The 25,631-nt window shown below is 30.8% G+C and overlaps 1 protein-coding gene across 1 annotated transcript in view; it reads right to left on the bottom strand.

Annotated features, from left to right (window-relative positions):
• The window catches only part of LOC124539847 (homeotic protein empty spiracles-like), a 32,666-nt gene extending 7,411 nt beyond the window's left edge, over positions 1 to 25,255 (bottom strand). Inside the window, exons 1-2 of the mRNA XM_047117204.1 lie at positions 24,652 to 25,255; positions 12,139 to 12,311 (exon numbers count right to left, since the gene is read on the bottom strand). Coding sequence (XP_046973160.1) covers positions 12,139 to 12,311; positions 24,652 to 25,102 — 624 coding nt within the window. The 5' untranslated portion in view covers positions 25,103 to 25,255. The remainder of the gene's footprint in view (positions 1 to 12,138; positions 12,312 to 24,651) is intronic.
• Between the last annotated feature and the right edge of the window lie 376 nt (positions 25,256 to 25,631).

Raw genomic sequence — 25,631 nt, 5'->3', positions numbered from 1 at the left:
GAGAAACCACAGATTAATCAAACAAAAGTTTATGAAAAAAAAAAATAAGCGAACGGAACAACTCTTAAGTCCTTGGTTTTGCAATTATTTCGAATAAGGTCTTATATCAAATACAAATTATGTATCAATTACTATCTATCATCTATAAATACATAATAAGACAATGGCCATTATCCGTTCGAAACTCAAGCACAGATAATAAAAAGCAAATGTCAAACTCGCACGGGAGTAAATCTTTTTTAAGTGACGATTAACAAACAAAATACAAAGCGATTAAACAATTACGGAGCCCGGATGCAAATTTTATGAAACAAATTTCATATACAATAAGGATAATTTAAATGGCGCATCTGCTATTACACGGACGAGAATAAATCGACCCCTGTTATAACTAACTCGCGGTGTCAAAAGGGGTCCTAAATAACTGGTCCCATAAACGTTGTAAGACTCCGCAAACAACTTCAATAGAAGGGTACCGCGTTATAACGATACCCGCACTGAATAAATAAAGGGTGTCATTCAAAACATGCCCCAAAATACGATTAAGTGCTTATATACGCGATTATACTCCCCAGCGGATTAGAGTGAGACGGGAAGAGCTATCCCTATTAGAAAGAAAGAGATAGCGACAAGGGGAGATGCGCAATTATGGGGTAGATACGAATTGGGCCAAAATTTAAGCGAAAAGCTATTTATCTCTATATTACTTTATTGTCGATCCATTAGTGTGGAAACAGGACAGATGTATGCGATAGAGTGGGACATCATTATGCGACAAATTGGGGTTGTTAGGCGATTGTAATTTTTACGCCCTATTCGCAATTCGCTACTGTGAGACAAGGAGGTTCGATACGGTTTTATCGTGAGCGAAAGAGATGGCTGTAAATAATTTAATGTCACGGTTACGAAAGATCAATTACTTGTTAATAATAAGCGCATTGTCAGATAATTGGTAAGTCAATTTATAATCAGTAGTTTAGTTCTAACAAATGTTTGCTCTTAAATTTGTGGGCGGCCATTTTGTTAGTTGAGATAATAATTACAAGAGAACGTTAAACTAAGCTTTTTTAAATTATTATTGGTCGTTTATACGTTTTTAAGTAAAAGTAATGCATTATTTAATAGTACCGTCATGTAACGTTTAGTAATAGTTGATTTTAAATGTATAATTATTAGGTTTAACTGGTTAAAACAACTTATTATCTAAAACCCTTATTAACCCTACGAAGAGATTACGATCGGTGCAAACAAATTCATGATCACATAACAGACACATTGTTTCTCAGTTATTATATATAAGTAAATTATAGAAATGTCGATTTTATTTTAATATTTTATTTATATGGTATTTAACGATTAATAAATCAAATTATGACTTAACTTAAAAATATCCAAGATATAATGAAAATGAAATAGTGTAATGAATATAATGTTAAACGGTTTTTATGTTGGTCAAAGTTATAATTTAAAAATAAGACCTTTTAGAACTAACAGCGATAAAAATTTAAAGATACGCAGTTTTGAAAGGTATCATTTAAACGTTATAATTATAGCAATCAATGTCGCTTACAACTTTCTGACATTTGAATATGGTATAGTTACAGCTTCACTGTTAGTGAGCAGTTGCAAATCGGATTGAAATATTGCTATCATTAAAAAATACCGACTGTAACATAAGTCGTTGCCGAAAATGTTAATTATATAAATCAAAACATTTTAATTTACACCAATCAATTTCACAAAATAAATCATCGCTTCTATTCGAAGCAAAATCATAAATTCATCAAAAGAGTTTTTAATTGTTTTTATTCCTTATGGCATAACAGTTTCGAGTCATCGTCGTTCATCGATTTAAAAAAAAAGTAATATCCTGTTCAACCCCGGATACTGCTATTACTGATTATATTTGGCGTCATTTTATTACTACTCAATTATTATGCTGAATCTGTCATAAATTCATTACGGTTTATTTATTGATAACTAGCTTCACGCGCCGGCGTTACGTGTATATTACATATAAAATAATCTTGAATTACTCTGTTTAATGATTAAAACATTAAAATCCATCGTGTAGTTTTAAAAATCTAAGTGTAGTGGAATGCGACTTAGCTATCACGATTTGGAGTCCGTTTTTATTGATGAATAGACTAAATAATAGGCATGTTAGTTAAAACAAAAATCTATCAAAATAAAGTAAAGCACGCTGAATATGTTTTGTAACATTTCGCATATAGCTAAGACCTCTATTCTAAGACGTTTGGAACTATTTCCATCATGGTGGACTGATACACATGTATCAGAGTTTTATTTGTGATTAATCGTGATGTTTAACTTTATATCTGGACACAAGATCAATGAAACACAATCGAACTTGACACCGCACCATTTTCGACGACAACCATGACTGTCTTTGAATGACATATAAAAAATTGCTATGACCAATAATATTAGCACTAACAGATTTTCATATTTAAAAATAATACAAGCTAATGACAAATTCAATGAATATAATAAAATAAGTAATAGACCATTTGCGATAGGTACACTGCATTTATATTGTTTTATATACAAACTAGTAGTAGTCCGCGGCTTTGCTTGCGCTTTAGGGTGTGAGTTGCCATGTGTTTGGCAAAAAGTATCTTTTCTTGGAGTTCAAGTTTGCTTCATACCAAATTTCATCAAATTCGGTTCAGCGGTTTGGTCGTGAAAGAGCGACAGGCAGACAGAGTTACTTTATGATACGATTGGTGTACCACAAATTTTAAATTTAAGTATAATTCCAGAACCTTCAAAGTGCTAACTAATACTACAGAGTTATTAAGGCATCGCATAGAGTATGAACAAGATTATAACTTTTACGATGAGAACATGACAGCATTGACTGTAGTTTCCATTTTTCAGCTGTTGAGCTATTCTGTTTGTACAAGTACCTCATTGTAGGTGATGATTATAAAATACAATTGACTATAATAGTGATTAAATTTAAAGGACTCATGTAGCAAAGTGAGGATCGAAGTGAGTTACAGAATAGCACTGTATTCCTAACGCCTTATTTATACTAAAAGATATAGGTAGGTATGTAAGACATGTTCATAGCTTTAAAGTTTTTGGTTTCCAACCTCCTTTTTCCTTATAAACCATTTTGTTTATTTTTTTTTAAAGGGAAATATGGCGGCTTTGGTGGTTTTGATTAAAACTATAAAGCCAACCGCAGATAACATAATATTCTTCAGAGATAATAAATATTTACATTCATTATTAAATTCCAAATTTAAATTAATTTACATATGAATTATTAACATTAACGCCTTTATTATACGTAATAAAGAAATAATTACAGATTATAAATATATATATGTTATTAATTTATAATAATAGAAACGAAGAGAAACTATTAGCAACTTAATAAATGTTTATTTACCACCGAAATTGGTCTAAATTCAATATTAATAAATAAATCTTTAATTACCTGTTATCACTAATATTAAAGTCAATCGAGCAACTTTCATAGCATCCACAGATAAAACACAATAATTAATACCATACACGGATGCTGTGAGAAGTCGCTGGTATTCTCATAAAATATAATATAAATACGTGTTATAAATCTTGTGTGATACGAGTGTCATGATCCCCTGGGCGGAGCCGCGGGGCGCCACCGTGTTGACACGCGCGCCCTCAGGGAACAGGGGTTGCGCGTTAAACGAAATAACTTCATATCCAATAAAGAAACATATCCGATTGTATATCACGGAAACGTGATAGGCTATGATAGTTTTTATTAGTCACTGATCCGAGCAGTCGGGTATAGAAATTTTAATATTAGTTAAAAGACGTTTAAATTTATTTAATTGTAAGAGATCTTTGAAATGAAAATTATACTGAAGACTTACTAAATAATTAAACTCTGTTTATGTTCTTAGATATATAAATTATTTATTTAGAATAATTTGCAACACTTGATTGGAAAACAGATGTGTAAACACATTTGTCAATTAATCGATTCGTACTTTCAATAAAACTTAAATTTATCTGTAATCATTCTAAATATTTCATAATATTTTCGTTAAGTCTACATTGCAAACTACCGCTAATTTAAACGTTAACACTTTCGTATATTGATGTGTGTATTATTGTACAATATTTTTCAATATATGCTCTAGCAAATGCATAAAGGATTTTTTTAAAGTAAGTAACAGCCTGTAAGTTTTCCCACTGCTGAGATAAGGCCTCCTCTTCCATTAAGGAGAAGGTTTGGAACATATCTACCACGCTGTTCCAATGCGGGTTGGTGGAATGCATATATGGCTGAATTCCGATGAAATTAGACACATACAGGTTTCCTCACGATGTTTTCCTTCACCACCGAGCATGAGATGAATTTTAAACACAAATTAAGCACATATAGTGATGCTTGCCTGGGTTTGAACCCGCAATCATCTGTTAAGATGCACCACTAGATCTCGGTGATAAAGTCAGAAATTAGCGCCGTTGAAAAAACTACAGCTACAGATTATTATTATTGATCATCATCCAAATACATATTTGAAAAAGACACATCCTATAAAATTAAAACAATAAATTAATTTACTTCACCTACTAAATTACAGCAGTTTAGTTATTGAGTACCTAACAGTCAAACAGACATTTATAATAATAAAAAGATAAAGACAGATCAATTTGAATATATCATAGGCAATGTGATACATAGATTATAGGGACGCGTATAAGATGATCCCCTGGGCGGGGCCAAGGGGTGCCGACGATTAACTACGCTTCCCTAAGCCAAATAGGGGGTGATAAAATAGGTATTACTTCGTACCTATCTAAATGTTAAATAAAATATTTATTATTTCATTGTCAACTTTGATATTATGTGATAATAAAAAAAAACCGCTGAGTTTCTTTCGCCGGTTCTCCTCAAGTCAGGGTATTTTCTTTTCCGAACCCGTGGTAGTGTTTCAATTGACTATCAATAAGAAAGTGTAATACTTCTATATTTAATAAAGCAGTTTGAGTTTGATCCCTACTGCTATTAATATTTGCACAGACTTTGGACTATTTCTAATGTCAACGCGACAAAGAGAATTAAAATGTTATGTCCCTTGTGCCTGTATATACCGGCTTACTCATATTTTATAACGGAACGAAACTAAATCTTGATGCTTGCTGCTTAAATATATGATTAGTGAATAACCAGATGAGCTGAAACAACCTACCACCTTTTGTTATATTCCATAACTATTTAAATTCTTTGGAGAATAAATGAATAGCAAATAGTTCTCATACTTGTTTAAAATATTATTGCTAGAAGACATACAGACATTGATATTTAACGGAAATGCCGGGGAGTGTAACTACGCTAATTATCAAATACGTTATCTACAAATCGTGTGCGAGAGATAAAAATTAATTTTACCCTCGTCAAATTCTGTACCTACACCAGAATCTCCTTCCTACACGTGGAAAGCAAATCTAAAACTACATAGGTATATTTTAGTGCAATAAAAAACAATAATAGCTGTCAAAGTCTTAATAAAATTCCCTTTTTAAATTTTCATAGAACGTCACTGACAGATTACGTATTAGGATTTTGTTTTCAGTTACAATATTAATGTATTGTAATGAACTTCAATATGGCGGCTAATCATTATTACCGTTATAATGATGACTTTATTCGTGTATTTTTTTATTATTATTATAGATGCAAACGTCAACAATAATTTGTAGGTAAAGTTGTAATTATTAGTTCTTAAAATTAACTACCCATCACTCCCTGAGGGCTAATATTAATTTTATACACGACGTAACATTGTTAGAAATATAATAAAGTCTTATAAGCATTAACAATTTGTTTATTATGTGCAAAAAATGATGGACGTTTTTTTTAAGCTGTCCAATATTCATTGCCAGTAATGTGAAAATTAAAAAAAATAAAATAGACATCGTCACCAGCTGAAATGAATATAGAAACTCCTTGGTTAAAAATAATTACACAATATTTTTATTGCTATAAATGAAAATTTAACAAATATAGCCGAGTGTCATTAATAAAAACGTACATTTATCGCATTCATAATAATTAAAGTTGTTTTTGCTTCACAATGTTGCCTGACATTAAATTCTTCGATGATCAAAACTGGTCGAGTCTCGTAATTTTATATTATTAAGTAAATTGTACACCTGCCTCATACGGTCTGCAGCGATTATAATAAAATGTTTATGTAGATAATTTGATTATTGGGAATTGTGAAAACGTTGAAATAAATCAACATAGGTCTATTTTTTTTCATTTAGATTTTCGAATTGCTCGATTCTATTTCGAACTTTGACAGTTTGGAATGATGACAGTTCTTTTTTTTTTAAAGTAAGTAATTTTCGTTTCATGTATTATGCCCAGAATTTCAGAGCTATATTTGAAATGAGTATTTAAAAAAATATCGAAAAAGTTTTTAATGCAATAAATAAATATGAATGTATAACACGCGTATAAGATCGAGATCTCTCGACTTCACGCATGAAAAACTTTCAATTGGCACAAAAAAATGAGTAAAACCTCATCAAAATGTAATAAATATAACAGCAATTCAAGGCTCATTACCTCGCAATTTTCGATGTTAATTGTAAAGAAGAACAACGCAGACTTTATAAAAAAACAGACAGAAAAAGCAACTGTCATGAATGACTGAGCTTGCAATATAAGTAGATACATGTTATAAAAATAATTCATATTATATTCACATTTATGTTAATGTAATAAAAGCTAATTTGGCTTGTATGTTTTTAAATGTGTTGTTGCGTGTACGTTACTTCGATTAAACGCTGAATTCTCAACGCGTTCACGTAAGGAAAGAGTAAGTTCTTGCAACATCAAAATAAAAAACTACCCTTTCCTTACTGTACTTCAAATTATCCTTCTTAAAAAAAAATAAACGTCAAATAATAAGGATGTCAATGAGCTGTCAAAATTATTTGTATATTTAAAAAAAACTATTTAAATAAAAATTATAACGTTCCATTTAACACCTCAATAAATAATAATGTCATCTCCACACATGGTCATTAGAATTAATGCAGCTAATAAATTCACGATAACATTATAACCGATGTTTGTCTATTTATAATGTCCCATTCTGTTGTAAATACATCACTATCGAATGACAACACTTACAATGTTAAACGCACACCACTAAATAGCTGTAATAAATATACTTACGACATCTTTATAAAATAAACTTGTAACATTATAATATAATGCTTTTAAATAACAAATATTGCTTGTATGTAACGTTTAATATGACATATTATACGAATAAAATATATCTCATAGTTGTTTAATAATATTGTAGAAGATATTTCGTTAATATTAATATATAATATTGTTCATTGTTTTTTTTTTTCGACGATTCGTAGCAAAACTACTCATTCAGCTGGATAATAGCGCCAAAATCTTAAACAAGATGGCGGATTAGTCGTTGATATGATTAAGTATTTTTAAAATTATGTATTGAACTTGATCTACACTATTAAGTAAGAGTGGATTCAATTAAGCGAAAATATTTTCATTTATTTAAGGAATCAGTGATGTTTGGAATTTGGAAACCGATTTTAATTTTTCAGTGTTCTATGAATCAAAAATATAACAGCCTGTTAACCCACCGCTGGGCAAAACCCTCCTTTCTCTTTTGAGAACAAGGTTTGGTGCTTTACACGCTGTTCCAATGCGGATTATTTGATACACGTGGATTCACAAAAAATTTAAATATAAGTAATTTTAAAATTTATCTATTGATGAGAATCTTTTACGTCTAAAATACAACCATATTTTAAGGATTTAATTTTGTCGGTCGTAACAATAATAATTAAATTTCTAATTAAAGAATATAATTTCATGAATAAATAATTTCAATCTGAGTAAGAGATAGCTATCATTTTTAAATCCTTATGTCCAACAACCAATTATACTTCAAATTATACGTAATTAAAACATTTGCCAACATTAAAAATAATATAATACCAACATTAAAAATATAAAATCTTTAAATCACATGCAATTCAAGCTGTTGACGTAGTAATGACAGGTTGGCTTGTCAAGCAAGACTGGAATAACAATTCTTAAAAAATATATATATTTTATTTTATTCTTTTAATTATGACAATAATATAAAAGACAGTTGCGCATAAGAACTAAGTTTAGGATATCTTAATGAAAATAAAATGTACTTTTCTCTTTTTTTGGCTTTTATTTGTGACAATAGGGCACAGATTGTTTCACAAAAGAAACGTATGACACGGTAATGACTTCACATCGGGTAAAAATAGAAATTATATTTTAAAACTATTATATTATATTTTTGACACGGAAATGAAGTCACATCGGGTGAAAATAAAAAATATATTTGAAATATATTATATATAACTATTATTATATAGCTTATGAGATATTGATTATGGAAATGAAACGACGTCTTGGCATCGTATTGAAAAATAATAATATACTCTGACAAAGAAACCCGTCGGAATTTACAGAAATGGTGGTATTTTTTACTTTAAACATCAATAAGGCATACCTTCAACAAATGAATTGGAATTTATAAAATGATAACATAAATTGGCGCATTAATTCTAAGATAAGATAAACGTGAATTAGAAATATCAAATACATTAATTATTGTACAATCTTGCACTGATTAATTAAATACGAACGCGGAAATGACAGATCTCCGATCAGAAACGTAATGTCAGAGGCAGAAATGACGGCAAGACGGATTTATTTACAAGTAGTGTGGCGCCCGCGTTACTTTACATTTATTTAAATGGATTTTTTCAAATTTCGAAACCTTATACAGGATTTGTTTTGATGCCTGTTCGCGCGATTTTCGTTTTTTTTTTATGATATACAGCCATAGTGCCGCTCTCTACCCAGCCAGTAACCATTTCCATTTTCTATAATTATTTCATTGTTAATTCGCAACAATTTATTAAATTTAAATTAGGAATCCTTTTTAATTTTTTTCACATCTATAGCTGGAGCACTTCTAATGGACCATAACTGACTTTCTATGTCCTATCGTCCTATAACCACCGGGACGAAAATCGGCTTAAGGTACTAATAAATAAGATATAATATTGTATAAAATTTAAGTTAACATGTGACCCACATAAATATGCACTAAATGTGAAACTCTTGCAATCATCGTTTGCATTCAGCTGTAAATAATATCAATGCTGTAGAAACTGGGCTAATAATCGCCGGCCACACCCGGGCGTGTCTTTGGTATGGTGCGCAGAAACATTTTATTATATGTTTTTATTACAACTTTACATTAGAAAAAATATACGTATTACCGATATTCTATAGTTGGGAAATGGCCTTATTGTCATTAAGATTTTTAACTAGTGACACTAGATTGAAAAAGAAATGTATATTTGATATGAAGATAATCTCTAATGCATCTAAAGTCAGTAGGTTAGAAATACGCAAAATAAATTATGTCAGAAGATACGAATCGGTTACCGTAAGATTTTTTTTTAAATCAACTGTGTGACAAAGAGCGTTTATTTAACATCCTATGCTCCAAATCCTATATAGTAATTAATTTGTAACAAAACAGTTGTAAAAAAAAATAAGTATCAATCAATTCAAAATTCGAATATCAAAATGACCTTAAAAGGGCTTTAGTAGTGATTCAAGTGAATCAGTACGTAGCTAGTATGATATCTGAAATCTTATATAAAGCCTTAACGAGTTAATTTTTAATCTTGATAATAGTGTAATTATATTTTCTGCTATCAGTACTCGGACGGGAGCGCACGCAACGCCTAATGAACGTAATTATTGAGTGTTTTTTTTCATAAATTTTAGAATTAAACGCAATGTTTGATACCTTTGCCGATTTCATTATTACGTACGTCAGTAACAATTAACATTGCATTATTGTTACGTCGTTGTGTTATCTGTATTCTGTAATTGATTAAACTGCCGAAATATGATTATTTATTAATTAATTAACTTAAAATAAAATCAATAATCGATTTTTCTTTTTTTCATCTTTTGATTATATGTTTTAAAATGTTTTATGTAATTCAATGACATAATACAATGGTATTAAAAATACGTACCCATAATTTAATTTTATATCTTAGAAATCATGACTAAGACACCTTTGTCTAATTAATAGACTTCGTATTTTAATTCATTTATATATTCTGCATTTATAAGGTTTGATATAAGTTAATAAACCAACATTGCCTCAATATTGTAAAGCAATTATTATTGAAAAAGTTTAAACGGAAAATAATAATATGTGTTTAGGTAAAACATGTATCGGCGCGCCATGAGAACCCTTAAGATCGACCCTTATATCGTGACGTCAAACGACTTGACTTCACTATGCCCTCATCTATTCTCTCTTCTGTATACACGCACACACGCGTAGTGTATATAATATATAATTATTATTATTATCATTCCACACAAAACTATTATAAACAACTAAAGCGTTTAAGAAGTAAAATCAATCTATCAAAATAAACTTTATTCAAGTAGGCTTTTACAAGTAATTTTGAATCGTCATTTTACAATTAAGTGAATCTGCCACCGGTTCGGAAAGTAGATTCTACAGAGAAGAACCGGCAAGAAACTCAGTAGTTACTCTTTTTCAACATTTAAAAAATACAAAGTCACGTTAGTTAAATACAATTATTTAAATTAATATATCCTGCTTGGAAGTCAACAGGTATTAACTCCACGCTTTTTTACCATCTTCCTTGGAGTACAAATTTCATCAATTCAGTTCAGCGGCTTGGTAGGGAAAGAGGGACAGACAAACAGAGTTATTTCACCCTTATAATGATGAATTTTGGTATGAAAACTAGAACTCCAAGAAAGCAACCTAGGAGCTAAAGAATCGTTAAGGAATAAATTTAAAGAAATCAAGATATTGACTGTTGCTTCTCAATATATATTCTCTAATGTTATGTATGTACGAAAAAATATTAATGATTTCATGAGAAAATGTGATACTCATAACATTGGTACAAGGAACAAACACAAACTTGTTACTCCTGTTACTCGACTGCGTAGAGTCATTTGTGGGGCAATGTATACGGTTTTACAACAGGATCCCAGAAAGCGTTCAAAATGCCTCTGCTGCCAAATTTAAAAAAATTATTAAGGAACGCTTGTGTGCAAAAGGTTATTATACAATTAATGAGTTTATGATCGATAGCACACCTTGGGAATGATACGATCGCCTCCTGGCTATTTCATCTCATATTAAATTGTTTATTTATATAATACATAAGACAAACAAAAAAAAAAACCCGCTGAGTTTCTCTCGCCGGTTCTTCTCAGGTCAGGATATTTTCTTTCCGAACCGGTGGTAGTGTTTCAATTGACCATCAATAAGAAAGTGTAATGCTTCTATATTGAATAAAGATATTTAAGTTTGAGTTTGAAAGGACATAGGCTACCCAACCCTAAACGCGAGCGAAACCGCAGGCGACTACTAGAGATGTAAATATAAAAAATAAGGATATTAAATAAAACGTAATCTCATCTCATAGTCATCAGCTTCACGTCCAATTAATCTTACATTTTATCTGTTGCTCCCGTTCTATCATCAGGAATTTGACAGGGAGAGGGTGATTGGTTAAACGATGCTGTCTTTTTCTTTCGAATGTCAAATCTCTAATGTCAATAAGAGATGAATGTGTTTCACTAAACATCGACTAAATAGTTTGGGTATGTATATTGAGTGGTCTTTTTAAGGTAACTAAAATATTTTATATAGAACGCTGTTTAAATATGTAACCTACTACTCATATATATGTTGAGAAAATGCAAAGAATTTGACAACAACAACAGTCTGTAAACTTCCCAATACCGGGATAGGGCTTCCTCTCTTGTTGAGGAGAAAATTTGCTACAAATTCTACCACACTGTTCCAATGGTGGAACACACATGTAGTTTCTATTAAATTAGACACATGCAGGTTTCCTCACGATGTTTTCCGTCACAACGACGAGATGAATTATAAACACAAATTAAGCACATGACTATTCAGCCTAGGTTTATTTATTTATAAAATGAGGAATGTCTGGATATATAATAGGAATATTTAAAAGGCCATTTACCTGTGTCTCAGTCAAGCTCAACGCTTGCGCTAATTGCTTCCTTTCAGCGCCAACCACGTAATGGTTCTTCTCGAAGGCGTGTTCCAGCTTCAGCAGCTGGGAGGGGGAGAAAGCTGTTCTGATCCGTTTGGGCTTGCGGAACGGCTGAAGGAGGAAGCCGGGGATATCTGGACCTGGAGAGAGATATCAGTTATTAAACGAATCGATAGACAATTTTAACTTACATTACATATTGTTTAAGTTTTATCGATTGCTGTTAATATCGATTCAATTTTCGAACGTAAATTATTCGATATTCAAATAATTTATTGCCATTTATTTATCGATGACAAAAAAGATTAAAAAAAATGGTTGTCAAACATAGACGAAGACACTGAACTTTTGTGCCTAAATTTAAATATCGATTTTAATGCGGCAAGATCCTTACGCAAGTACTATTCAAATATAATTTAGGATCATTTGTAATTAATTCATTAATGAAACCATTTATTGAAGCGACATTATTTATATTAAAAGTTATAAATCATTACAAACATTGATTAAACGTCAACTTAATACATTCAGACATTTTCAATTACACTGACATTTATACAAACATTTATGTTAATTATACAAAATATTAAATACATTAATTATACATACGTTCATTATACGTAATCTCCGTAACATTTCAAATTCTAAAAGCTTGCAAATATAATAACAGGCTATTTCGTACGAAGTATCTTTGTAATGGCGGCCGGCTATTAAAATTAAATTAAGCAAAGATTACTGCTAAGCGACGTACGGCCGGTTAATCTATCAACCGCTTACATACATATATTTTACGAAGAATTATTAAGTAAGGAAAGAAATAATACTATTTTATAAATTACATGTTGTTCCCTTTAACGCTGAGAAAGGAGCTAGTCGAACGCTTCGTATTATAATGTTCGTTAATTATTGCGGACTTAATATAATCTTGTGAGGTAAAAAAGTAGTTCTCCTGTGTAGATGGCTGATAAGTAACGTGTGTACTAGCATTTAGCCGTATTAACAACGGTAAATATGTTCAGTTTTAATAATAGGAATGTTCTGGAAACTTCTAATAGTTTTCAATTTGACAGTTGAGGATTTTTTTTTTTATTGTAAGTCGTTCATGTTTTTTTTTCTTTTGTTTTGTGGCAAAGAAGGTTTATTATAGAATAATAACTTATAATTCTCCCGCACGCTTTTTATTAATCGTATTAAGTTAAATATTTAATTATCTGATATACAATGCAATCTTTTATTAATCGTAATTATATATGTAATCTTCTAGTCATTTGATTTACTTACACTCTTAAACTTATTCAGTGATTTGTCAATAAACTATAAAATTAAAAAAAGATAATCAATTTAATAAGAACCTAAATAAATAGAGTCTAAATCCATATAATTATCTAAACTTTTTGACACACTTTAAACTAGCAACGATTAATTTGGTCAACGCAATTATATTAGCAAATGGCGGACGTTACTACAAGGGCACCGCGCCACCCACGTTTACCGTCGGCGCGGTGAGGTATACTTTTGATTGTGGATGATGTAAGATCATTTTGAAGTTAAACTTCTTTAAACGTAATGATATTAAACATTAACCTTTGTGTGAAACGTTACACGTGTAACAATTTAGTAAGAAACATTTTAAAACGTCATAATGACGGAACCATTTGTTTTCTTTGCTGTATTTCTACTTAATTTTGAATTTAGAATGCGTTCCATTGATATACATGAACAAGATACCGCTAATTGACTCGTCAGATCTACGGAACTATACGTTCGATTGAATTTAAAATTAGAACAGTAAGATTATCCTTTGTCAAGGTAGACGCCATTTTTCTTTGTAATTTTACCAATGAACACTAATTTGTATGTAATGTCAATATTTGTTTTTTTTTAATATCGGAAAGCAAAACAAATATGCAATTCCTAAATTGTCATAAATATAAAATAAATGACATTTTAAGTTAAGTATAGTATTAAAGTTATAATAAGCATGATTAGTTTATTTTAAATTTACAAAAATTTTCAGTTTATCATTGAAATATTGACTGAAACTTGAGATGTTAATATATTTTTAAGGTGACCTAGTCAAGGCAGAGTTATGAGTTATTTTATTTACGATCCGAATGTTCTACTCACTGAACAATCTCAGCTCACACAGTGAATACATAATTAACTACACAATTTAACAACTTAACACATACTAAAATTAAATAATATCTTATCAAACAAAAATCTAATTACTCGTTCCCACGGTTAGCATTAATAATTACTAGTAAATTCTCTTTATATTAATCAGTTCATATTCAATCACGAAAAGATAGAGAACACGATACTTTTATCGTATCTTCTCTTTCACTCATCACCAATCGCTTAAAAAAATATGCAGTTAATTTGGTGGAAGCGTTTTGTGAACTCTTATCACATAACAAACACATATATTCTTAATCCCCAAGGTTGGTGATGTATATTAGCAACTCTGTGCCAGTATACATATCATAAATTAAAAAAAAAAATGTTGCTCATGAAAGACTTATTTAGATTTCGATTTTCAAAATTAAATGTAGATAATGTTTATTGATACGCTTTTTCAATTCTTTTATTCTTTAAGTGACATATATATTTTTTTATTTTATGCCATTTATTTGTAACAAGGCATTGATTATATGATTTTAAAATACAGATAATTCTTATTATTTGATTAATCGGTTGGTAGATATCAAATAATTGCTATTAAAACACATAAGAACACATAGTTATTATAAAATGTCGCGTATGACTTGCTGACATTTCACGATCGTGTTCTCGCGTGAGTTACGAGTTTGATCTTACAGAATAAGACTACAGATCTTTATAAGGAAAAAATATGACACATATCTAATATGATTGAATAAACAAGACATTGTTATTCGCCGTAGATAATGTTTTTTTTATAAATAAAATAGGAAAAGATTGAACAGTTCAGAGCCGTTTCCTTCTCGGTCTACGCTTGTCTTTTGTTTTTATTTTAGTTATTGACAAGCTTTGCTTATAATAGAAATAAGAGTATAAAAATAACCAACCAATGCAAATTAATATATTTTCGTCATCCTCTTTTTTTTTAAATAATGTATAAGGTCGTATTTCGGTCAATAGTCGAACACTACACATATACATAATTAAAATTGGAACGTTTAATGTTTCTAAATTTAAACGTTACTTTGATTCAAAATTCAATGTCAAGTAAAGAGGTTTAAATACATTGTTATGAAAGAGGTTTTAAGTCTGGCTAATACATTTATGTATTATTTACTTTTACTATTCTGTAATTGAGATCTTGAGATCACACCGATATCACTGCTTCTTTCTTTTATTGAAGAGGCAATCAGTGTTTACATTACGAAGATTTTAATTTACAATGATTAAAAAAAATACAATTTTAAAGGAAAGCAAACGTCATAAAGGGAAATAAATGACCATTAAACCAGAAGAGATACAGTTACCACTAAACTAACAAGTTGTCAATCAATAATTATTACATCAAGACATATTTCTCACGAAGAAAAAAAACAATACGCATTCCATTATGACAGAAGGATACAACTATATTACGTATAGCGAAAACGGTAACACTGTGTGTTTCTTTATTGAAATATCACATAATTAAAAACTGTCAGTGGACGTTCTATGAGAACAAAATGCTTTCGTGAAATGTCAAAAAGTGATATGCGACTCAGAGTTTAATAATTATAACATTTGAAGGGCACAAGCATCAAAATTGCGATTCATTGTAAAACGACATACGACCTTTTATTATTCTTAAGTTTTCAGAATAGTATTAATATTAGGTCGATAATGCTTTTATTAATTCAATAGAATCCCATCTTCCGAAATAAATAATTAAAACAATACATATTAAATGAAATTCAATAACTTTTAATTAATCTGTCCCAGGATTTATAAGCCTTATAAAATAGGCTTTAGCCATTGCAACATTAAAAAAACAGTTAGTTATGAAGATATAAAACTCGCACTTGTGACAATTATGCCGTTTCATACGTAGAATTAACAAAACTTCAGTGTGAACACGCGAAGAGATCATTACGGCTGTCAAAAGTTGTACATAAACCTGTAAGATTATAAATTGCAAATACGTGTTTATTAAATTATATTTAACTCCTTAATGACATTTAAAGTGGGGTTGCCAGCTTTTCGAATTTCCTGGTATTCAGGGTATTTTTGAATGTTTAACGAAATTACTATTTTTATAACGACCGAATTTTAAATATATTACATTTTTCTTACTTATTAATATAATATCATTTTCTTGATAAAGAAGTTTTAAAAAGACCAGGATGAGCATGGTGCCATAGATACTGGAGAGGATGTCTTTGCCCAGCGGTGAGACATTTACAAGCTGTCATTGTTTTTTTTAATATGACAATATTCATCAGGACAAGAGTCCTAATCTCATCGTCCGTAGAATTGTCGTCCTTGCGTGCATTCATGAGTTTTAATTATTTTTAATCTGTTTTGTAAATTAAAATTATAATAGATAAAATTATTAATAATCCTATAAGAATAACATCTCAATACCTTGGTTGACAACGCTTAATAGTAAGTACAAATTATTCTTAACAATATCAATATATTCTTAGGAATGATTTATTCTTAATTTAACGGCAATCGTTGTCAGCATCTTAGCCGAAGACTGCGGGTATAAATCCTAACAATAACTTACTAAGTATTTATTGTGTGATTAATTTGTTTGTGTGTTTATTTTTCATCCAAAGACATCGTGTCAAATGAAAAGTCACAAGTGTATTCATCAAAAATAACAGCAATGCTGAGGAATAAGCTTTAAACTTTCTACTACGATTAAAAGGCTTTTGCTCAACAGAATATTTACTAGCTGATATCATGATACCAATTCATAACTGGATGAAAAAAAGAGATCTTTGCTTGTATTATTAACATTGTAAAAAAAAAACTTAAGCCACATTCGTAAATTACAGCTAAGTATAAATAAATAATAAATGTTTATTTCATCAATAACCAAGACAGTACAATAACATCTCAAAGGTTGACTTGCTCTTCTGAGTGTCGTGAGCTCCCGTGTCAGAAGAAGTCACTCTTCCTTAACACACTCATACTTTAATTCAAAGTTATAAGATGAAACAAGCTAAGAATTACAGAAATATATACAATAGTTACAGGTACAACACGCGCGCGTGTGTGTCTCTCTCTATATATGTGTGTGTATGTGCGTGTGTGTGTATGTGAGTACGCATGTAAATTACGTGTAATTTTTTTTAAATTATATATTATATAGTATTCTATTCTATTTTTAAATCTTCTTGAAACAGTCGCGTGCACAGATTATACTACAATATAATAACGAAAATATGATGTGCCCTCGTATTTATCAGTGACCTTAGAGCCATGAGTTACATAAATTGGTAGTTTAACGATTCTGATAAGTCCATTGACGTTCAGTTTATCAATACTTGATATCTGTTTAACCGACTACAGCAGTTTAAGAGGATATGTACTATTATTAAACCGTAGTTTTTTTTTTTTTTTATTTGAACCAGTCAGTCTGTTTCGTGATTTTCTTTGTCTATTTTCTCTATATGTGGAGAATGAACTCAAACCATAAACAAATCATGTATTATGTCAAAGATCAAACATGTCGGTAAGTATCAGTGTAATAATCATTATTATATATTAATGATTTCCGTGATTCAGATAGCACGATAATTATTCGGAGTGTGTTTCTCTCCGTGTCATATTGGCGTCCGAATTGGGAGAGAATAGATAATATATCTTTGTGTGCATTAGACACACTTGCACAATGGTATAACCCTGCTGTCAGAAATAGGCTGTCAGTTTATAGGCTTCATTCGAACCGAAGTCAGTTCACGTGTCATGTCATATTCGACCTATTTAATTTAGTTACGTTTTTGATATCACATAGTATAAAACAAAGTCGCTTTCTCTGTCCCTATATCCCTATGTATGCTTAAATCTTTAAAACTACGCAACGGATTTTGATGCGACTTTTTTATAATAGATAGAGTGATTCGAGAGGAAGGTTTTTATATACAAAACATGGACAATATAGTAAAGAAACACTGATCATTTTAAAAGTTTCTGCTGTGATGTCATCTAATTGCACCGCTGGGTTGCTAGTTTTCTATAAACCGATTTGGATATGTTATTTATGTATGTATTTGTCCCGCTGAAGTAAGTTATCTTTACGATTCAATTTTAATGACAAAACCTAAAAACACATTCATGTATCAAAACGTTATATTATTGTAAGAAGGTTTAAGGTTTCCTGATATTTGGCTATTGTGTTAATTCTATCAAATGTCTAACAGTTTTAATTTGACACATAGTTTTCTTTCTTGAATTATAGACAAAGATCACATTAAAACTTGATGACCTTTGACAGACTTGTAAGTTCCAATCGTGACTTAAGCATGTGTTCAATCCACTGGGTCACCAGGCATAAAACACGAATGACTCTAGGTAAAATGGTATGTATGATTTTGAGCCCACTAGTTTACAGCAAACAGTTTACATTGCAAACAGAATAAAAAGAAATAATTGATTGTCTTAATCAATTAAACGATACAAAAAATATTTGCGTTTAAAATTGCCTCTTACTCTCCTTCTGCGACAGAAACGTTTCACTTTAACGTTACAAATAATCGCTTCATACGCAACTATATCCTTAGCACAAGCGAACTCCAAAAACGCATAAGAATGCTTGTGTAGGTAGACTTCCTCGCTGTTCCGTAACTTTCTCAATTTCCAACGTTCCCATTGGCCGTAGTTCGATATAAAACGTTTATAGCCGGAAGACCCTTTTAATTTATCAGTGAATTAATCAAAATAACTGCTTCTCGTTACTTATAACGAGTTATTTGTAACGTTAAATAATCAATACAGGTGAAATAGGTTAACATTATCATATATTGAATTACTACTAGTTTATATTGGTTTTTATACTCACTTTTAAAATTAAAAATGAATGCCTAAAATGCCAAAGATAATTAGTAGGTTAGTCCGCTTTAGGAATCAATTAATTTATCTACTATTAAAATATGTAACTATATATTATGCTATGTGACTTTGTCGACAAATATTTTTTTCAGATTTTAGAACAATTTTCGCGGTGTAAATAATCTTTTTAATTAATATATAAAAACTCTTTTGATGGTCTTAAGTCATTAAAAATTATTATCTGTTCAATTTTTGATAATCACGCTTTGAGGAAAAATACTATTTTCGAATCTATTAAAATAATATTGACCGTATAAATATTTCACTTAACATTAGCAATAAATAACTTTTTAAACGAACGCAGACACTTATTATATTTCCAAGCAATTACCAGTTAAAGACTTAATTATAACTCTGTTGTACAGAGTAAACAACTATTAAATATAACGAACTTTTGAACTCCACTTAAACACAGCATCCATACAAAATAATTAATCATAAATACTCTCGACTCCTAAACGTAAATCATTTCACCTAAGCAACGATCTCGTTTCAAGATGGCTGCCGCTGCCAACATAACGAACATAAATAGTTTAATTTAGGACGCCTGTTAATCTCGCTCACTCAACAACAAAGTCTCAAATTACATCCAATTATATACCATTCAATCCTTTTAGAGGTATATTGTAAAAAAACATCCGGTAACAATCGCGGTCATTAAGAAAAAAGGCGCGTAACGAAAGATTTGACGTTTCGGGCTACCAACATGTTTAACGATGCAGACGAGTAGTGATGCGCGTCTATCGATAAATAGGGGACGATTATCGTGAGTTAATTTCGCTTTGTCCCCTTTAAGGTTTACAATTAGTATCGATGAAACCTTAAACGACGACGTTTATCCGTACACTTAAGCGATGACCATATTAAAAGCTATAATTACACTATAATGTGTCGAAAAAAACTAATAACAGTGATTATAGGAACAAAGATAACCAAGGTTAACTTATTAGGTATGTTATTTGCTTTATTTTATAGGCATGTAATAGTTAAGTATGTGCAGTTTATAATTATTGTAGAAACGTTTTATTGAAATAATTACAGAAAAAAGTTAAAGCACAGCTTCATAATGTATAGATTAATCGTGTGATTAAATATTATCGATAGAACGCTATCCTGCTCTACGAAATAATCAAATTTGGAACAACAATGGCGCTGGCTGATAATCGCGGGCGTTCATTCCCGCCTTCACAAAAGTTCTTTGTCAAACCGCTTCCATATTACATTTGTATTTTTTTTTTCTTTTAGGCGACAATTTTGACGCGTTAAGCCGGTTTGATTAAAAAGCATTTTTATTCTGTTCATAAAAATAATATTGTTGTTAGAAGGGTAGTCAATTGAGGCGGGGAGCTCAGTTATTTGTCGAACAATATTTTTTATAGCTTTACAATACGTATATCGTTATATTTTTTTTGTTGACACAGATAATGGCGAGTGTTATGAGGGGTTTGGGAACAGTAGCGAGTAATTAAATCTGGAGCGGAGTTCATATTTGGAACGATATCAGCGTTGTGTGTATTGTGCCATTGAAAAATAAATTGCGTAACGGATCTTTGACGTTTATTTTTTAATTGATCTTAAATAATATAATATTATTATAATATAATATTATTATAATAAAACTAAAATAAAGTAAAACTTATATTTCTTATATTTGTATGATAGGATTGAAAATATAACTTTAGTTATACGATACAAATACTGGCAAGCTGGAGCTATGCTATAAAACAAGAGATTAAAAAAAATATGATTTGAAAATTTATGAACATAAATCATAAGCTACCACAGATTGATAGGACATCCTATAAAAATCTCATTATGCAGGTAACCTATTTATTCTTTGTCATTTATTCAATCAACAGTATACTATGACATATTTAATATATAATATACTGAAGCTAATTGTGTGCCATGTGTACCACGTTAAAAACATGAATAAATAAATTTGTTAATAATAAAATACGCCACAGACAATCAAAACTTGACAGATTATTTACATTCATCCGAATAAAATATTTGAAATTGTAATAAACTTTGTTTATTGAATACACTATCGTCATAATTAAGTTATCTCAAATAATTACAACTAATGAATCGATTGTTACATTGTAAGAGGTTATCTGACACAAGACAGAGTAATTACGAAATGGTGCTGGCGGGTCACAGATAATATATCAAAATAACTTTTTAATTAGATTATATTATGCCAACATTGTTAGGCTGAATGATAATAAACGATTTTAATGAGGACTTTTTGTGCAAGATCAAAACGGACAAAGTGATAATTTTTTTTTAAAGGTAGTGTAATTCGGAACAGGCTCAAGTGAAAACGCTTAGAGCCTACGGTTGTCGACGTATTCATGTAATGAATAGAAATATTTTAGTAGTCACTGCTATAAGGAAAATCTTGATATAAAATTAATTTAAAAACAATTACAGTCTTATGTCTGTATGTAATACTTTTTATGTCAACTTTTATAATAATTAATATACCGTACTTGTCGTTCTAAATTTTTAAATATGATATCAATTGAAATATCATAAGTATTTAATAAAAACCAATTCATCCCCCATTACAAGTTTTTGCTCAACATTAATATAAATAGCTTGTCAGCATCTAATATTATTGGTGAAGTAATTATTCAAATTACTCACAACAAATATTGATACAAGATTAGTTCTGAGCGCCATATTTTTTGCTGTCAACCACGCACAGATAAAAAAATATAATGATAAACGATTGTGTTTGTACAGCCATTACAGCACTAATGAACTATTTCACATAATAAAACTGGTTTAGCACTTTATAAATATAAGGAATTTATGTATGTTGGAATTAACTAACCTTTTTACACGACTTCTGTTAAGTTTATTGCGCTTGCTAGAATTATAAATTTTATTTACAAATAAATCATTTTTAACAGCAATAGGTATATAAATTTTTATAAATATTTTTATGTGTATAAAGTTAAACCGTTTTGAATTTAATAAATAAGACGTATATAGTATTTATGTATGATAATAAAGATGGAACCTTTAATGATAGAACTAGAAAAACACAAGTCGTTATAAACTTACTTTCACACGTAAATAATCTCCAAATATATATATAATTTGATAGAAATGTTTGTATATGCGTTTTTTTATTATTCACCCAATAACGATGACATTTTCCTTATCAAATACCATGTAAGACAGATAATGTAGTGCGCATGTGTTTTTTTTTAAACTTTATTTTATAGAAACAAGTATTAACTTTTTAAGTCCTAACAAGCGGCCAGTACGTTATGAATTATTTAAATAAGAGTCACGGCTTACAATTAGTGATGCGCTAATTGCAATGCAGATAATGAATTATGATTTTGAGGCTTCGAATTTTCTGAATATTGAAAAAAAAAAAAGCAATATAGTATCTAATATTTTGTTAAGTATTGTTGAAATGTATCACATCTTAGAAGGATAGATTAAAAATACATTTTTTATATATTCGTATGTTTGTTCCTCACCTTAATCACCTTTGAAACGCTTAATTATAATATAATATTCGCTATTGAAATTTGATATACCTACTTAAAATATAATTAACTTGTGCCGTAGGATTGGACACAGAATAAAAAATAATCGAATTTAAATCTCAAAATTATGAATTACAAAAGTATAACTCTTGACATTGTGCATACTGGTATATTAAAAAAAAAAACTATATGAAATTTAAAAAAATAATGTTCGAACAAAACTACAGTTTCAATCGCTATTAAACGTTTAATTAATTCCAATTAATACAGACTTTAAAATGTATACATGGGTGTATTTTACCTTCTAATCAAAGACATATGGACTGAATAACTTACACATACTTGTAAATACACTGTGGAATTAACAGGTAACTTTTTGACAGATGTTGAATATGGACATTCGATCCTATTTCACCTTTTAAAAGACATTTATGTCTTTTATAACAGATCTACATGTAGATGTAGATCTGTTTCTGCCTAATAATCTTGTGTGTAGACACAAGATTATTAGGCAGAAACATTTTTGTCCTTTGCAATAAGCGTATTTAATTTTGTTTTTAATTTTTTTATATAAATTATTTAAATTTAATGTAAAATAAATAAATATGAGCTTTTAATTTATTTAAAGAAAAGAACACTGGTATTAATTTATACAGTAAATTTAATTAAACTATCAATTTTAAATACATTTTCAACGTTTTTAAACGTCCATTCCATTATTCATATCTTAATAATCTGTTTGACATTTCCCAAATATATAATTGGCCGCCGTTAAAATTCAAAAAAAGAACGATCGTTTCCCGCGCAATCTTCACTTTCTTTTTTATCAAAGAACAGCGATCAGAAATGTTTCTCCTCGATAAGTTTTATCTTAATGGCCCCATGTTACGGATAAGCTACTATTTTTTGTGCGGTTAATTCGATGTATGTATCTTTAGTGGGAAGTGACAACTTTTCGATAACAGCCTCCTTTAAAATTGTGATAAAATATTTTTTTCTTGCGGCCTAGTGTTGCTAGATCTTCATAATTATACCGATTTATTCTTTATTGTTTTGTTTAGGATGGTTATGCGATATATCTTAGTGTATTTTTGGAAAAAAAAATAGGAGCAATTAATGTTTACAATTAAATTGATTTTATATTAAGTCGGTAATTAGTAGGTATTACAAAAAAGTATTGATATAAATAAAAATGATATTTTTAACAAATGTCGAATTAATTCTACAATCATTACGATTTATAAACGTAATTATATAATGTAATACACGAATATAAATTAGCCGTATTAATGTTTAACAAGTTTTTAATTTAATATTTCACAGTCAAATTTGTTATTTAAAAAAGAAAACATTGATTAAATTAAATTTTAATATTTATTAAACTTGAAATAATAGCATAAATATAGTTAACAACAATTTGAAAACGATTATTTAGTATTAATATAACAGTTATTTGTTTTTTTTTTTTTTAATGAAACGGACGCTGGCCTAATAAGCGACCTAAGGGAGTAGTCAGACTGAAAATGTAAGCCCAGTAATATTTGAAGCCATTCCTTACACCATTAAGCACTACGTGATTTTATGTGATGAGAATGTGTGCCGAAACTGGTTTTAAAACCTTTTTTTTGTAGGAACTATTTCCTGTGTATACTTTAGTTACTATAGTTATCTGATGACTGGTGACACATTTTCTGTCAATTAAAAATAACCGGTATAATGTCTCTACATACCTATTTTAAAACTGCTGACTGTGTCTTTTAAGACCTCAGTAAAAATATTAAGATTGTAAAACATTATTAAAAAAAAAAAAAAACAGATCAAATTGTAGCGACGGATGTATAAAGCTCTACCTCCGGCTCTACCTCCGGCTTTACCATTAAAATAATCCTAACGCTAATCTGATTCTAACACAATATGTAATAAAACTTACCCCCGGGGAATCTGTGAGGAAATATTCTGCCATGTCTGTTGATCAGCCAAGGGTACAGCTGGTAAGATTCTCTAGGCACAGGCGCTGCTGGATGCGGGGGTGGGTGTGGAGGTAGAGGGGCGCCAAACCCTTGTTGCTGATGAGCGAGCGCTGCGGCCAAAGCCGCCCCTTGGAAATGGGCGAGGAACTGGTGGTGGTGGCTCTGAGCGTCCAAGTACGGTAGCCTCTTCAATTCAGGCGTTGGAAATACAGCCGGCAACGCACTGGGTCTCAACAACGGCCTCGGTGACGGACTACGAGGAGACGCCACCGGCGACGGCGACCCAGGACTCGCCAGCGGAGGCGACGTCTGCTTCGGCCTCTCCGAACCACCAACTATACTGTCTATACTAAATCCAATCTTGGGCTTAGATGGCACCGCCACCACAGGGGTCGGTGCGAGAGGCATCATGCTTTCACACAACGGTTCCGTCACAAATAACACCAAATCAATAGCACATGTCACAAGCACAATCCATCGTGACGCGAACTCGCGATACGAACGCCTAGGCGGCGCGCGGCCGAATGAGCCCTACGCGCGCTCGCGACGCCCGGCCGACGGAAAAAAAATAACGAACATGGACGCCCGTCCTCCGATTGGCTGCCGACCTCCAATAGGCGGCGTCCGATCTCCTAAGAACGTTCGTTAGACAGCTCACGGCGACCTCATTGGTCGGACTGTTTGCAGAGGTGGAATTTGAATTTAGAACCTTCCCGAGTGGGCGGATTCGGTTCGGAGCTCGTGATTTTCAACCGGATAGATGGAGAGACGCTACAAAATCGTCGCGTTCAAGCGGGGTTGGGAGGCTTTCGAACTTAGTCGGGTATGAAACAATTAAGGCACCGATTGGGTAGGTTAGCGAGCTGCTCTTTGGTCTTTTTTGGTCCGTCGGAGCCGGTCGCGTCGTCCACACAGCGATGCTCTTTAATTAACTGCGATG

This window comes from Vanessa cardui, chromosome 23 (assembly GCF_905220365.1).
Source record: "Vanessa cardui chromosome 23, ilVanCard2.1, whole genome shotgun sequence".
NCBI classification, from domain to species: Eukaryota; Metazoa; Arthropoda; class Insecta; order Lepidoptera; family Nymphalidae; genus Vanessa; species Vanessa cardui.
This window is presented reverse-complemented; position numbering and strand designations above follow the sequence as displayed.